This window comes from Salmo salar, chromosome 17, assembly GCF_965601325.2.
Source record: "Salmo salar chromosome 17, fSalSal1, whole genome shotgun sequence".
In the NCBI taxonomy this organism is placed as follows: Eukaryota; Metazoa; Chordata; class Actinopteri; order Salmoniformes; family Salmonidae; genus Salmo; species Salmo salar.
Window position 1 is genome coordinate 72,207,337 of NC_138307.1, and position 12,941 is coordinate 72,220,277.

At 49.3% G+C, this 12,941-nt stretch overlaps 1 protein-coding gene across 2 annotated transcripts in view; it reads left to right on the forward strand.

The window, feature by feature from the left end:
- Positions 1–12,897, forward strand: part of LOC106609686 (palmitoyltransferase ZDHHC17) — a 66,082-nt gene extending 53,185 nt beyond the window's left edge. For both annotated transcript variants that reach the window (XM_045700102.2, XM_082964071.1), the window contains 6 exons: positions 1,238–1,300; positions 1,406–1,499; positions 2,460–2,543; positions 8,709–8,866; positions 9,129–9,223; positions 9,787–12,897. In XM_045700102.2, the coding sequence (XP_045556058.1) occupies positions 1,238–1,300; positions 1,406–1,499; positions 2,460–2,543; positions 8,709–8,866; positions 9,129–9,223; positions 9,787–9,925 (633 nt within the window). In that variant the 3' untranslated portion in view covers positions 9,926–12,897. The remainder of the gene's footprint in view (positions 1–1,237; positions 1,301–1,405; positions 1,500–2,459; positions 2,544–8,708; positions 8,867–9,128; positions 9,224–9,786) is intronic.
- The last annotated feature ends 44 nt before the right edge of the window (positions 12,898–12,941 follow it).

Below are 12,941 nucleotides of genomic sequence, written 5' to 3' on the forward strand. Positions count from 1 at the left end.
CTCACGTCTCTCACCTCTCTCTCACGTCTCTCTCTCACGTCTCTCTCTCACCTCTCTCTCATGTCTCTCACCTCTCTCTCATGTCTCTCACCTCTCTCTCACGTCTCTCACCTCTCTCTCTCATGTCTCTCACCTCTCTCACGTCTCTCACCTCTCTCTCTCACGTCTCTCACCTCTCTCTCTCACGTCTCTCACCTCTCTCTCTCACGTCTCTCACCTCTCTCTCTCACGTCTCTCACCTCTCTCTCTCACGTCTCTCACCTCTCTCATGTCTCTCTCACGTCTCTCACCTCTCTCACGTCTCTCACCTCTCTCCCTCATGTCTCTCTCACGTCTCTCACCTCTCTCTCTCATGTCTCTCTCATGTCTCTCACCTCTCTCTCACCTCTCTCACGTCTCTCACCTCTCTCTCACGTCTCTCACCTCTCTCTCACATCTCTCACCTCTCTCTCTCACGTCTCTCACCTCTCTCTCACGTCTCTCACCTCTCTCATGTCTCTCTCACGTCTCTCACCTCTCTCACGTCTCTCACCTCTCTCTCTCATGTCTCTCTCACGTCTCTCACCTCTCTCTCCTCTCTCTCTCATGTCTCTCACCTCTCTCTCACCTCTCTCACGTCTCTCACCTCTCTCTCACGTCTCTCACCTCTCTCTCACGTCTCTCACCTCTCTCTCACGTCTCTCACCTCTCTCTCACGTCTCTCACCTCTCTCTCTCACGTCTCTCACCTCTCTCTCACGTCTCTCACCTCTCTCTCACCTCTCTCTCTCACCTCTCTTACCTCTCTCACCTCTCTCACCTCTCTCTCTCACGTCTCTCTCACCTCTCTCTCACGTCTCTCTCACGTCTCTCTCACGTCTCTCTCACCTCTCTCTCACCTCTCTCTCACCTCTCTCTCACCTCTCTCTCACCTCTCTCTCTCTCTCTCTCTCTCACGTCTCTCTCTCTCACCTCTCTCTCCTCTCTCGTCTCTCTCGTGTCTCTCTCACCTCTCTCTCTCACGTCTCTCTCACGTCTCTCTCACCTCTCTCTCACGTCTCTCACCTCTCTCTCTCAGCTCTCTCTCTCACGTCTCTCACCTCTCTCTCTCACGTCTCTCTCTCACCTCTCTCTCTCACGTCTCTCACCTCTCTCTCTCACGTCTCTCTCTCACGTCTCTCACCTCTCTCTCTCACGTCTCTCACCTCTCTCTCTCGTCTCTCTCTCACGTCTCTCACCTCTCTCTCTCACCTCTCCAGACTATAGTTGAACTGGCGGAGACGGGCAGCCTGGATCTCAGCATATTCTGCAGTACTTGTTTGGTAAAGAAATTACTTCATTTTATTATGTCCTGAAGTGTTTTGCATGATTTGGGTTTGACATTGTCATTCTCTCAAGCCTTAATAGATTTGTATTCGTCCACACAGATACGGAAGCCCATCCGGTCCAAACACTGTGCCGTGTGCAACCGCTGTATCGCCAAGTTCGACCACCACTGCCCTTGGGTGGGCAACTGTGTCGGTATGTGTAACACCAGCGGCAGTATTTAGCTTAGCAACAACCCATTGCCCAGCAACCGGAGTTAGTGCAGCTGATTGTCATTTATGTCCATAGAATTCCAGCCTAAGAAGCAGCACATGGTTCTGTAAGAAAAATAAACAAGCTGACACCCATATGAATTCATTAGCTGTTCTGGCAGAGTATAGAAAGGCTGTGTGTGTGTGTGTGTGTGTGTGTGTGTGTGTGTGTGTGTGTGTGTGTGTGTGTGTGTGTGTGTGTGTGTGTGTGTGTGTGTGTGTGTGTGTGTGTGTGTGTGTGTGTGTGTGTGTGTGTGTGTATAAACTTTGAGATGGAAGGAAGGGGGTCCTAAAGCATCCATGCTGTCCCCTAAGAGCCAGACAGGATGGAGCTGGCCTTTTAGACAGGCAGCGACATAGACGTGCTACAAGTTACTCCCTAGAGGTCCTCAGTGGGTTGGCCAGGTCCCCCCCCTTCACATCCTTTAGTCCAAACAGTGACTGGCAGCAGCCCCACACACCTGCTCATGTATCTGAGTATGACCCAACGAGCCGACTGACAGATCTGTCAACTACTTGGCCTCCTTCAATCCTACTGTACTCTTTCTGTCTTTCTACGTCTCTCATTTGTCTTGACCTGGAGAGGAGCCAGGAGGACAGTTAGGGAGCCAGGAGGACAGTTAGGGGGACAGTTAGGGAGCCAGGGGGACAGTTAGGGAGCCAGGGGGACAGTTAGGGAGCCAGGGGGACAGTTAGGGAGCCAGGGGGACAGTTAGGGAGCCAGGAGGACAGTTAGGGAGCCAGGAGGGGAGCCAGGAGGACAGTTAGGGAGCCAGGAGGACAGTTAGGGAGCCAGGAGGACAGTTAGGGAGCCAGGAGGACAATGCGGGAGGGACGAGGAGAATGAGGGACCAGACAGATGAGGCTTAACTCCCCCTCTCACTTTTCTGTGTGCTGTCAACAGGAAGTGGGAATCACCGCTACTTCATGGGTTACCTGTTCTTCCTGCTCTGCATGATCAGCTGGATGATCTACGGCTGTATCTGCTGTGAGTGGAACACCCCACCCCACCACACCTCGTTCTATTACCCCACCCCACCACACCTCGTTCTATTACCCCACCCCACCACACCTCGTTCTATTACCCCACCCCACCACACCTCGTTCTATTACCCCACCACACCTCGTTCTATTACCCCACCACACCTCGTTCTATTACCCCACCCCACCACACCTCGTTCTATTACACCACCCCACCACACCTCGTTCTATTACCCCACCCCACCACACCTCGTTCTATTACCCCACCCCACCACACCTCGTTCTATTACACCACCCCACCACACCTCGTTCTATTACACCACCCCACCACACCTCGTTCTATTACACCACCCCACCACACCTCGTTCTATTACACCACCCCACCACACCTCGTTCTATTACACCACCCCACCACACCTCGTTCTATTACCCCACCCCACCACACCTCGTTCTATTACACCACCCCACCACACCTCGTTCTATTACACCACCCCACCACACCTCGTTCTATTACACCACCCCACCACACCTCGTTCTATTACACCACCCCACCACACCTCGTTCTATTACACCAACCCACCACACCTCGTTCTATTACACCAACCCACCACACCTCGTTCTATTACACCACCCCACCACACCTCGTTCTATTACACCACCCCACCACACCTCGTTCTATTACACCACCCCACCACACCTCGTTCTATTACACCACCCCACCACACCTCGTTCTATTACCCCACCCCACCACACCTCGTTCTATTACACCACCCCACCACACCTCGTTCTATTACACCACCCCACCACACCTCGTTCTATTACACCACCCCACCACACCTCGTTCTATTACACCACCCCACCACACCTCGTTCTATTACACCACCCCACCACACCTCGTTCTATTACACCACCCCACCACACCTCGTTCTATTACACCACCCCACCACACCTCGTTCTATTACACCACCCCACCACACCTCGTTCTATTACACCACCCCACCACACCTCGTTCTATTACACCACCCCACCACACCTCGTTCTATTACACCACCCCACCACACCTCGTTCTATTACACCACCCCACCACACCTCGTTCTATTACACCACCCCACCACACCTCGTTCTATTACACCACCCCACCTCGTTCTATTACACCACCCCACCTCGTTCTATTACACCACCCCACCTCGTTCTATTACACCACCCCACCTCGTTCTATTACACCACCCCACCTCGTTCTATTACACCACCCCACCTCGTTCTATTACACCACCCCACCTCGTTCTATTACACCACCCCACCTCGTTCTATTACACCACCCCACCTCGTTCTATTACACCACCCCACCTCGTTCTATTACACCACCCCACCTCGTTCTATTACACCACCCCACCTCGTTCTATTACCCCACCGCACCTCGTTCTATTACCCCACCGCACCTCGTTCTATTACCCCACCGCACCTCGTTCTATTACCCCACCGCACCTCGTTCTATTACCCCACCACACCTCGTTCTATTACCCCACCACACCTCGTTCTATTACCCCACCACACCTCGTTCTATTACCCCACCACACCTCGTTCTATTACCCCACCACACCTCGTTCTATTACACCACCCCACCACACCTCGTTTTATTACACCACACCTCGTTCTATTACACCACACCTCGTTCTATTACCCCACCACACCTCGTTCTATTACCCCACCACACCTCGTTCTATTACCCCACCACACCTCGTTCTATTACACCACCCCACCACACCTCGTTTTATTACACCACACCTCGTTCTATTACACCACACCTCGTTCTATTACACCACACCTCGTTCTATTACACCACACCTCGTTCTATTACCCCACCACACCTCGTTCTATTACCCCACCACACCTCGTTCTATTACCCCACCACACCTCGTTCTATTACCCCACCACACCTCGTTCTATTACCCCACCACACCTCGTTCTATTACCCCACCACACCTCGTTCTATTACCCCACCACACCTCGTTCTATTACCCCACCACACCTCGTTCTATTACCCCACCACACCTCGTTCTATTACCCCACCACACCTCGTTCTATTACCCCACCACACCTCGTTCTATTACCCCACCACACCTCGTTCTATTACCCCACCACAACCTCGTTCTATTACCCCAACTCACCACACCTCGTTCTATTACCCCACCCCACCACACCTCGTTCTATTACCCCACCCCACCACACCTCGTTCTATTACACCAACCCACCACACCTCGTTCTATTACACCAACCCACCACACCTCGTTCTATTACACCACCCCACCACACCTCGTTCTATTACACCACCCCACCACACCTCGTTCTATTACACCACCCCACCACACCTCGTTCTATTACACCACCCCACCACACCTCGTTCTATTACCCCACCCCACCACACCTCGTTCTATTACCCCACCCCACCACACCTCGTTCTATTACCCCACCCCACCACACCTCGTTCTATTACACCACCCCACCACACCTCGTTCTATTACACCACCCCACCACACCTCGTTCTATTACACCACCCCACCACACCTCGTTCTATTACACCACCCCACCACACCTCGTTCTATTACACCACCCCACCACACCTCGTTCTATTACACCACCCCACCACACCTCGTTCTATTACACCACCACACCTCGTTCTATTACACCACCCCACCTCGTTCTATTACACCACCCCACCTCGTTCTATTACACCACCCCACCTCGTTCTATTACACCACCCCACCTCGTTCTATTACACCACCCCACCTCGTTCTATTACACCACCCCACCTCGTTCTATTACACCACCCCACCTCGTTCTATTACACCACCCCACCTCGTTCTATTACACCACCCCACCTCGTTCTATTACACCACCCCACCTCGTTCTATTACACCACCCCACCTCGTTCTATTACACCACCCCACCTCGTTCTATTACACCACCCCACCTCGTTCTATTACACCACCCCACCTCGTTCTATTACACCACCCCACCTCGTTCTATTACACCACCCCACCTCGTTCTATTACCCCACCCCACCTCGTTCTATTACCCCACCCCACCTCGTTCTATTACCCCACCCCACCTCGTTCTATTACCCCACCACACCTCGTTCTATTACCCCACCACACCTCGTTCTATTACCCCACCACACCTCGTTCTATTACCCCACCACACCTCGTTCTATTACCCCACCACACCTCGTTCTATTACCCCACCACACCTCGTTCTATTACCCCACCACACCTCGTTCTATTACCCCACCACACCTCGTTCTATTACCCCACCACACCTCGTTCTATTACCCCACCACACCTCGTTCTATTACACCACACCTCGTTTTATTACACCACACCTCGTTCTATTACACCACACCTCGTTCTATTACACCACACCTCGTTCTATTACACCACACCTCGTTCTATTACACCACACCTCGTTCTATTACACCACACCTCGTTCTATTACACCACCACACCTCGTTCTATTACACCACCACACCTCGTTCTATTACCCCACCACACCTCGTTCTATTACCCCACCACACCTCGTTCTATTACCCCACCACACCTCGTTCTATTACCCCACCACACCTCGTTCTATTACCCCACCACACCTCGTTCTATTACCCCACCACACCTCGTTCTATTACCCCACCACACCTCGTTCTATTACCCCACCACACCTCGTTCTATTACCCCACCACAACCTCGTTCTATTACCCCACCACAACCTCGTTCTATTACCCCAACTCACCACACCTCGTTCTATTACCCCACCCCACCACACCTCGTTCTATTACACCACCCCACCACACCTCGTTCTATTACCCCACCCCACCACACCTCGTTCTATTACCCCACCCCACCACACCTCGTTCTATTACACCACCCCACCACACCTCGTTCTATTACACCACCCCACCACACCTCGTTCTATTACACCACCCCACCACACCTCGTTCTATTACACCACCCCACCACACCTCGTTCTATTACCCCACCCCACCACACCTCGTTCTATTACCCCACCCCACCACACCTCGTTCTATTACACCACCCCACCACACCTCGTTCTATTACCCCACCACACCTCGTTCTATTACACCACCCCACCACACCTCGTTCTATTACACCACCCCACCACACCTCGTTCTATTACACCAACCCACCACACCTCGTTCTATTACACCAACCCACCACACCTCGTTCTATTACACCACCCCACCACACCTCGTTCTATTACACCACCCCACCACACCTCGTTCTATTACACCACCCCACCACACCTCGTTCTATTACACCACCCCACCACACCTCGTTCTATTACCCCACCCCACCACACCTCGTTCTATTACCCCACCCCACCACACCTCGTTCTATTACACCACCCCACCACACCTCGTTCTATTACACCACCCCACCACACCTCGTTCTATTACACCACCCCACCACACCTCGTTCTATTACACCACCCCACCACACCTCGTTCTATTACACCACCCCACCACACCTCGTTCTATTACACCACCCCACCTCGTTCTATTACACCACCCCACCTCACCACCCCACCTCGTTCTATTACACCACCCCACCTCGTTCTATTACACCACCCCACCTCGTTCTATTACACCACCCCACCTCGTTCTATTACACCACCCCACCTCGTTCTATTACACCACCCCACCTCGTTCTATTACACCACCCCACCTCGTTCTATTACACCACCCCACCTCGTTCTATTACCCCACCCCACCTCGTTCTATTACCCCACCCCACCTCGTTCTATTACCCCACCACACCTCGTTCTATTACCCCACCACACCTCGTTCTATTACCCCACCACACCTCGTTCTATTACCCCACCACACCTCGTTCTATTACCCCACCACACCTCGTTCTATTACACCACACCTCGTTCTATTACACCACACCTCGTTCTATTACACCACACCTCGTTCTATTACACCACACCTCGTTCTATTACACCACACCTCGTTCTATTACACCACCACACCTCGTTCTATTACACCACCACACCTCGTTCTATTACACCACCACACCTCGTTCTATTACCCCACCACACCTCGTTCTATTACCCCACCACACCTCGTTCTATTACCCCACCACACCTCGTTCTATTACCCCACCACACCTCGTTCTATTACCCCACCACACCTCGTTCTATTACCCCACCACACCTCGTTCTATTACCCCACCACACCTCGTTCTATTACCCCACCACACCTCGTTCTATTACCCCACCACACCTCGTTCTATTACCCCAACTCACCACAACCTCGTTCTATTACACCACCCCACCACAACCTCGTTCTATTACCCCACCCCACCACAACCTCGTTCTATTACCCCACCCCACCACAACCTCGTTCTATTACCCCACCACACCTCGTTCTATTACCCCACCACACCTCGTTCTATTACCCCACCCCACCACACCTCGTTCTATTACCCCAACTCACCACAACCTCGTTCTATTACACCACCCCACCACACCTCGTTCTATTACCCCACCACACCTCGTTCTAGTTACACCACCCCACCACACCTCTCGTTCTAGTTACACCACCCCACCACACCTCTCGTTCTAGTTACACCACCCCACCACACCTCTCGTTCTAGTTACACCACCCCCCCGCCTCTCGTTCTAGTTACACCACCCCCCGCCTCTCGTTCTAGTTACACACCATTATTTCTTTATGCAATTCTACAGCTGTAAACAACCTAGCTTTATACAGGATGTTTGGCTGCACCCCTGCCCAGTCATGTGAAATCCATAGATTAGGCCTTTAATGAATTTATTTCAATTGACTGATTTGCTTCTATGAACTGTAACTCAGTAAAATCTTTGAAATTGTTAGATAGATATTATTTTGCTATCTCTCTATTGGTTATGGTACACCACATTTTGGTTAATACTTTAATTTGTCCATTAATCCAATTATTAGTGCTGTTATTTCATTTCTATAAACTTGTAATATAACCCTTTCAATCATAGGTTGTCTATGTAATCACTCATACACTTGGCAGTCATAGACTGCAGGATCAGGTTTATCTAGATGGTTTAATCGTCAGTCCTACTCTATCACCCTAGGGTTGTTCCCTAACCTCTCTGCCCCTCTACCCAGACTGGAGGATCCACTGCGCCACCAACTACACCAAGGATGGTTTCTGGCTGTACCTGACGCAGATCGCCTCCTGCTCTCCCTGGATGTTCTGGATGTTCCTCAACAGTGTGTTCCACTTCATGTGGGTGGCTGTGCTGATCATGTGCCAGCTCTACCAGGTTAGAGGCCATTGGTTGGTTGTATGTTTAACCTGCATTTAGCCAGGTGAGATAAGTAAAGTAAGCCTGGTCCCAGCTAGAACGACCCATAGGACAGGAGCCTATATCCTGTTTAGAATCATAATTGTCCATGGGATGCATTTACATCCTTGACCCTCATCTTGACCCTTCGTTGTGATGCCATAGGTCCATTTTTATTACATTTATTTTGTACAACTATTTGTGACATTGTGTTCTATGCGTGTGTCCGCCCCTCTTCCAGATTGCTGGTCTGGGAATCACCACAAACGAGAGGATGAACGCCAGGAGATACAAGCACTTTAAAGTAACGGCCACTTCCATCGAGAGCCCCTTCAAGTGAGTACTAGCCCTCCCTTCAGGAGCCTCTGCCAATCTGTGTCCTCCTACCCAGAAATACTGACCTGATCCTGGGTCAGTACGGGACAATGTTGCCTTTTAATGATTTTTATTCCCTCAATTTTGACTGTTTCAGTTATGGTAACAATGGGTACATTCTGGTGCTTACTTAAAGGGATAGTTCATCCAATCTAAGGGCACGTTTCCCAGGCACAGATGAAGCCTAGTCCAGCACTAGGCCTAATCTGTGTCTGGGAAACGGGCCCTATATGTTTGGGTGAAATGAATGTTACCTTGAGTTGTCTATGTAGGCCAGTACTGACATAATCCACGATAATCCGTTGTTTACTTTTGCTACAGGCAGTAGCTAGCATGATTTAGCATCGTTCCTCGAATTCCCGTTTGTTAATATTCCCCTGATATTAGCAAAGCTGCACTACCTACCAAAACTTCACCTGATACACAATGTGTAGTACTTGTATCAATGGATCCGATCCCTAACACATGTAGAAGTAGTTATTAGGTCAAGATGTCAACATTTTAATTTCTCTCCCTCTCCGCAGTCACGGGTGTGTACGGAACCTCATAGACTTCTTTGAGATTCGCTGCTGTGGCCTGATCCGGCCCAAGGCGATAGACTGGACCACACAGTACACAATCGAGTACGACCAGACGTCCGGGTCGGGCTACCAGCTGGTGTAGAAGAGAGGAGAGGTGGAGCGACGGTGTCTAGAAGAGGAGGAGGAGGAGGGGGTTCCCCAGGGTTCAATATCGGAGCCAGGCTGTTCTCTGGAGCACTCCCCTCAGACCTCCTTCCTCACCGATTCAGACTGAGAAAACCAGCCAGGAACTAGCATGCTGTTACGGGACACCACCATAAGACCAACACCTACTACTAGTCTATATGAAACCACCTCCATTACTGTACCCACCATGACCTCCGAGCCCCTCCTGGGGGGGCCTTCTCCTCTGCTGGTCCCCCCTCGTCTCTCCTGCCCATGGACGGTGCACCGCTGCCAGACGCGGCAGGGAGAGAGGCAGAGGAGAATATTTGTTTGCTGTACTAGAGTCATTAAGCTGTGGTGAAGGCAGTACGGTTGACGGCAGTATCATTTTTTCCCCTTTTTGGTTTATTTTCCCATTTTATTTTTTTAGATACATTTTTCACATCCATTTTTTTTATCAGCCATTTTATTGCCCTGCAGATTTTTATTTTGAATTTCAGTTTTTTATTGTTGCTCAAAACTCTATTGTTCCTTTTAGAACTGGTGGCTAGGGAGACTGAGGAAGGAAGGCCTTTTAAGGAAGAAGTTGGTTCTTAAGCAGGATTTGATAAGGGATGGTTACTATTGCATGGTCATGTACTGTCGTTCAAGTCTTTGTGCAAGTTACCCTAAGGATTGCTTAGAATTGCCAAAGTTGTTAAACTTGTCAGTATGTCATAAAATGGCATTTGCAATCGTTGGGGGGGGGTCTATTCCCAGTGGTCTCTTTCACAAGGTATTGAAGGTGCAGATAGGAGCGACATCCTACTTATAATGTGATGCAAGCATATTTATTTTAACTCTATTTATAGATCAAATGATGTTATTGTACCACCTTATTTTAAATTTGTTTGTTTTTTTATCAAGAAAACATTAGCTAATAAATCATATATGGATGTCTGACATGGTGCCCTGAGACCTTCACTAGAAAAGTAGGGACACACACACACACACACACTAATATAAGAGTAGTGTTAATGAGAGATCAACTAGAGTCAGGGGAAGATGAGGCCATTCCATCCCAGACTGACACACACACACACACTAATATAAGAGTAGTGTTAATGAGAGATCAACTAGTCAGGGGAAGATGAGGCCATTCCATCCCAGACTGAATGGATGGTTCTGGGAGTTTACAACAAAGGTTCATTCCATGTGTGTATTTTTATTTGATTTTTTGGGGGGGTCCTTTTGTTTGTTTGTCTGCCTATGGCAATGCACTGATCACCTTTTTTGTTTCCGGTCTCGCCGTTACTGAAGAAATACAGGCGTACTCCCGCCGCACACTTCAATGTTTACCGATTTTGAAGGAGCTCGGGCCCAATGAGAAAAAGGTATATATAGCCCGAGACCTGCCCCTTCCTCTGGGTTCTCATCTGTTATTGGTCATTACATTTCCCGCTAGTAGTCTCTACGCAGCACAAGGACGGACTGAAATGTAAAATATGTCCATCTGTACATAAACCATCTAGTTTTCTTGGTGAGTGATTTTATTTTGTCAGTTGAAGCTGCTCCTTTTAAAACGTTGATTTCATCCAACCAGATGGAAGAGAGAACTCCCCGATCATAATCCAATTGTATGACTGTAGCTTTTAGTGATGTCCGACACAGCTGTCTAAAGGCATTTTAACCCTGCAAACTACACTGCATGTGTGATGCTTGGACATTGGGATGTCGCCATACTGTTGCCTCACCCCCCCCCCCCCCCCCCCCGCCATCCAAGCTGCCCAGTGATAGCCATGTGTCTGTATATAGTGAATGTTCAGTATTTACAACTACTTTCTTCGGTATGTTCGCTTTTGTTTTTTAAATCCAGTGTGTTTATCTTTAGTGCAAGTCCTCTTTCTCAGTCTGCAGGCACCAGATATCAAGTCTGGTCCAGCCTGCTGAAGTGTAATATTTTAATGTTCCATGCTGGCGGTTGGATTATACTCGAAGTAAAGGTTTTCTATGTCATCATGCTGGGTTTGTTACACCACTGGATGTACAAGTTGTAAAGCAAGATGCAAGAGAAATAATGACAGTATTTTTTTCTAAGCTGTAATCCAGGATAACATTGAGAGGTATGAAGCATGGATTTAGACAAAGCATCATTGTTTGTATCCCCTTATGACGTCAGAGCACGGGACGCACCATTGAGGCGATCTCCATTTTTGAAGTACATTTTCTATTTTTATCAGTTGGCAAACAAACTGAAAGGGTGCAAACTGCCACCTGGAGTGTGTTGTTTGAACAGGTACAGTATAAACGGTTGGGGATTTACCACCACCTGCAGGTATGGGGTGTTTGCCCACGAGTATAATTCATTGGTGACCTGGATGGAATTATGCGACCCTTCCTTAACCTATAGGAAGTCCCACCCAGTTGACTACTTCAAAATGGTAAAGTCCTCTATGGCGCTGCCTGTGCTAAAACAGGCTTTTGGGCACTAGAGTCCTCTATGGTATTAAAAGGTCTACCATCTTGTGGGGTCATGTCAACATCAGTGAGGGGGACAGTGGATCATTTTGCAGGCTCACCTACATCTAAAAGGAGCTCAGCGATCATCATAAACAACCTACATGTGTAGAGCTCATCCAGGTTCTGTTTCAGAGAAATATTCACACTAGCCTGAGTGCCACTGTTTGTACACATGCCAATTCCTTGTCATGCCAAACATGTTTGACTTGACAATGAGGAATGGAGTTGTCAAGAGCACAAATGGATCTGGGATCAGGCTTTTCACACCGGCTCTTCCAACAAATGTCATTTTCCCCCCAGCTGCCACCATGTGAAAAGCACATGATCATCTACAGTGCCTCTCCGCCTTCTTCAGGACATCACCGTAACCCTGCTTCAGATGTTAATATATTGGGCATGGTTCAATTTTAATGGCTTTAATAATAAAATACATTCAAATGTGAAAATACACATTTGTGTTGCTCTCCTGTGTTTTCTTCTAAGCTATAATCAGA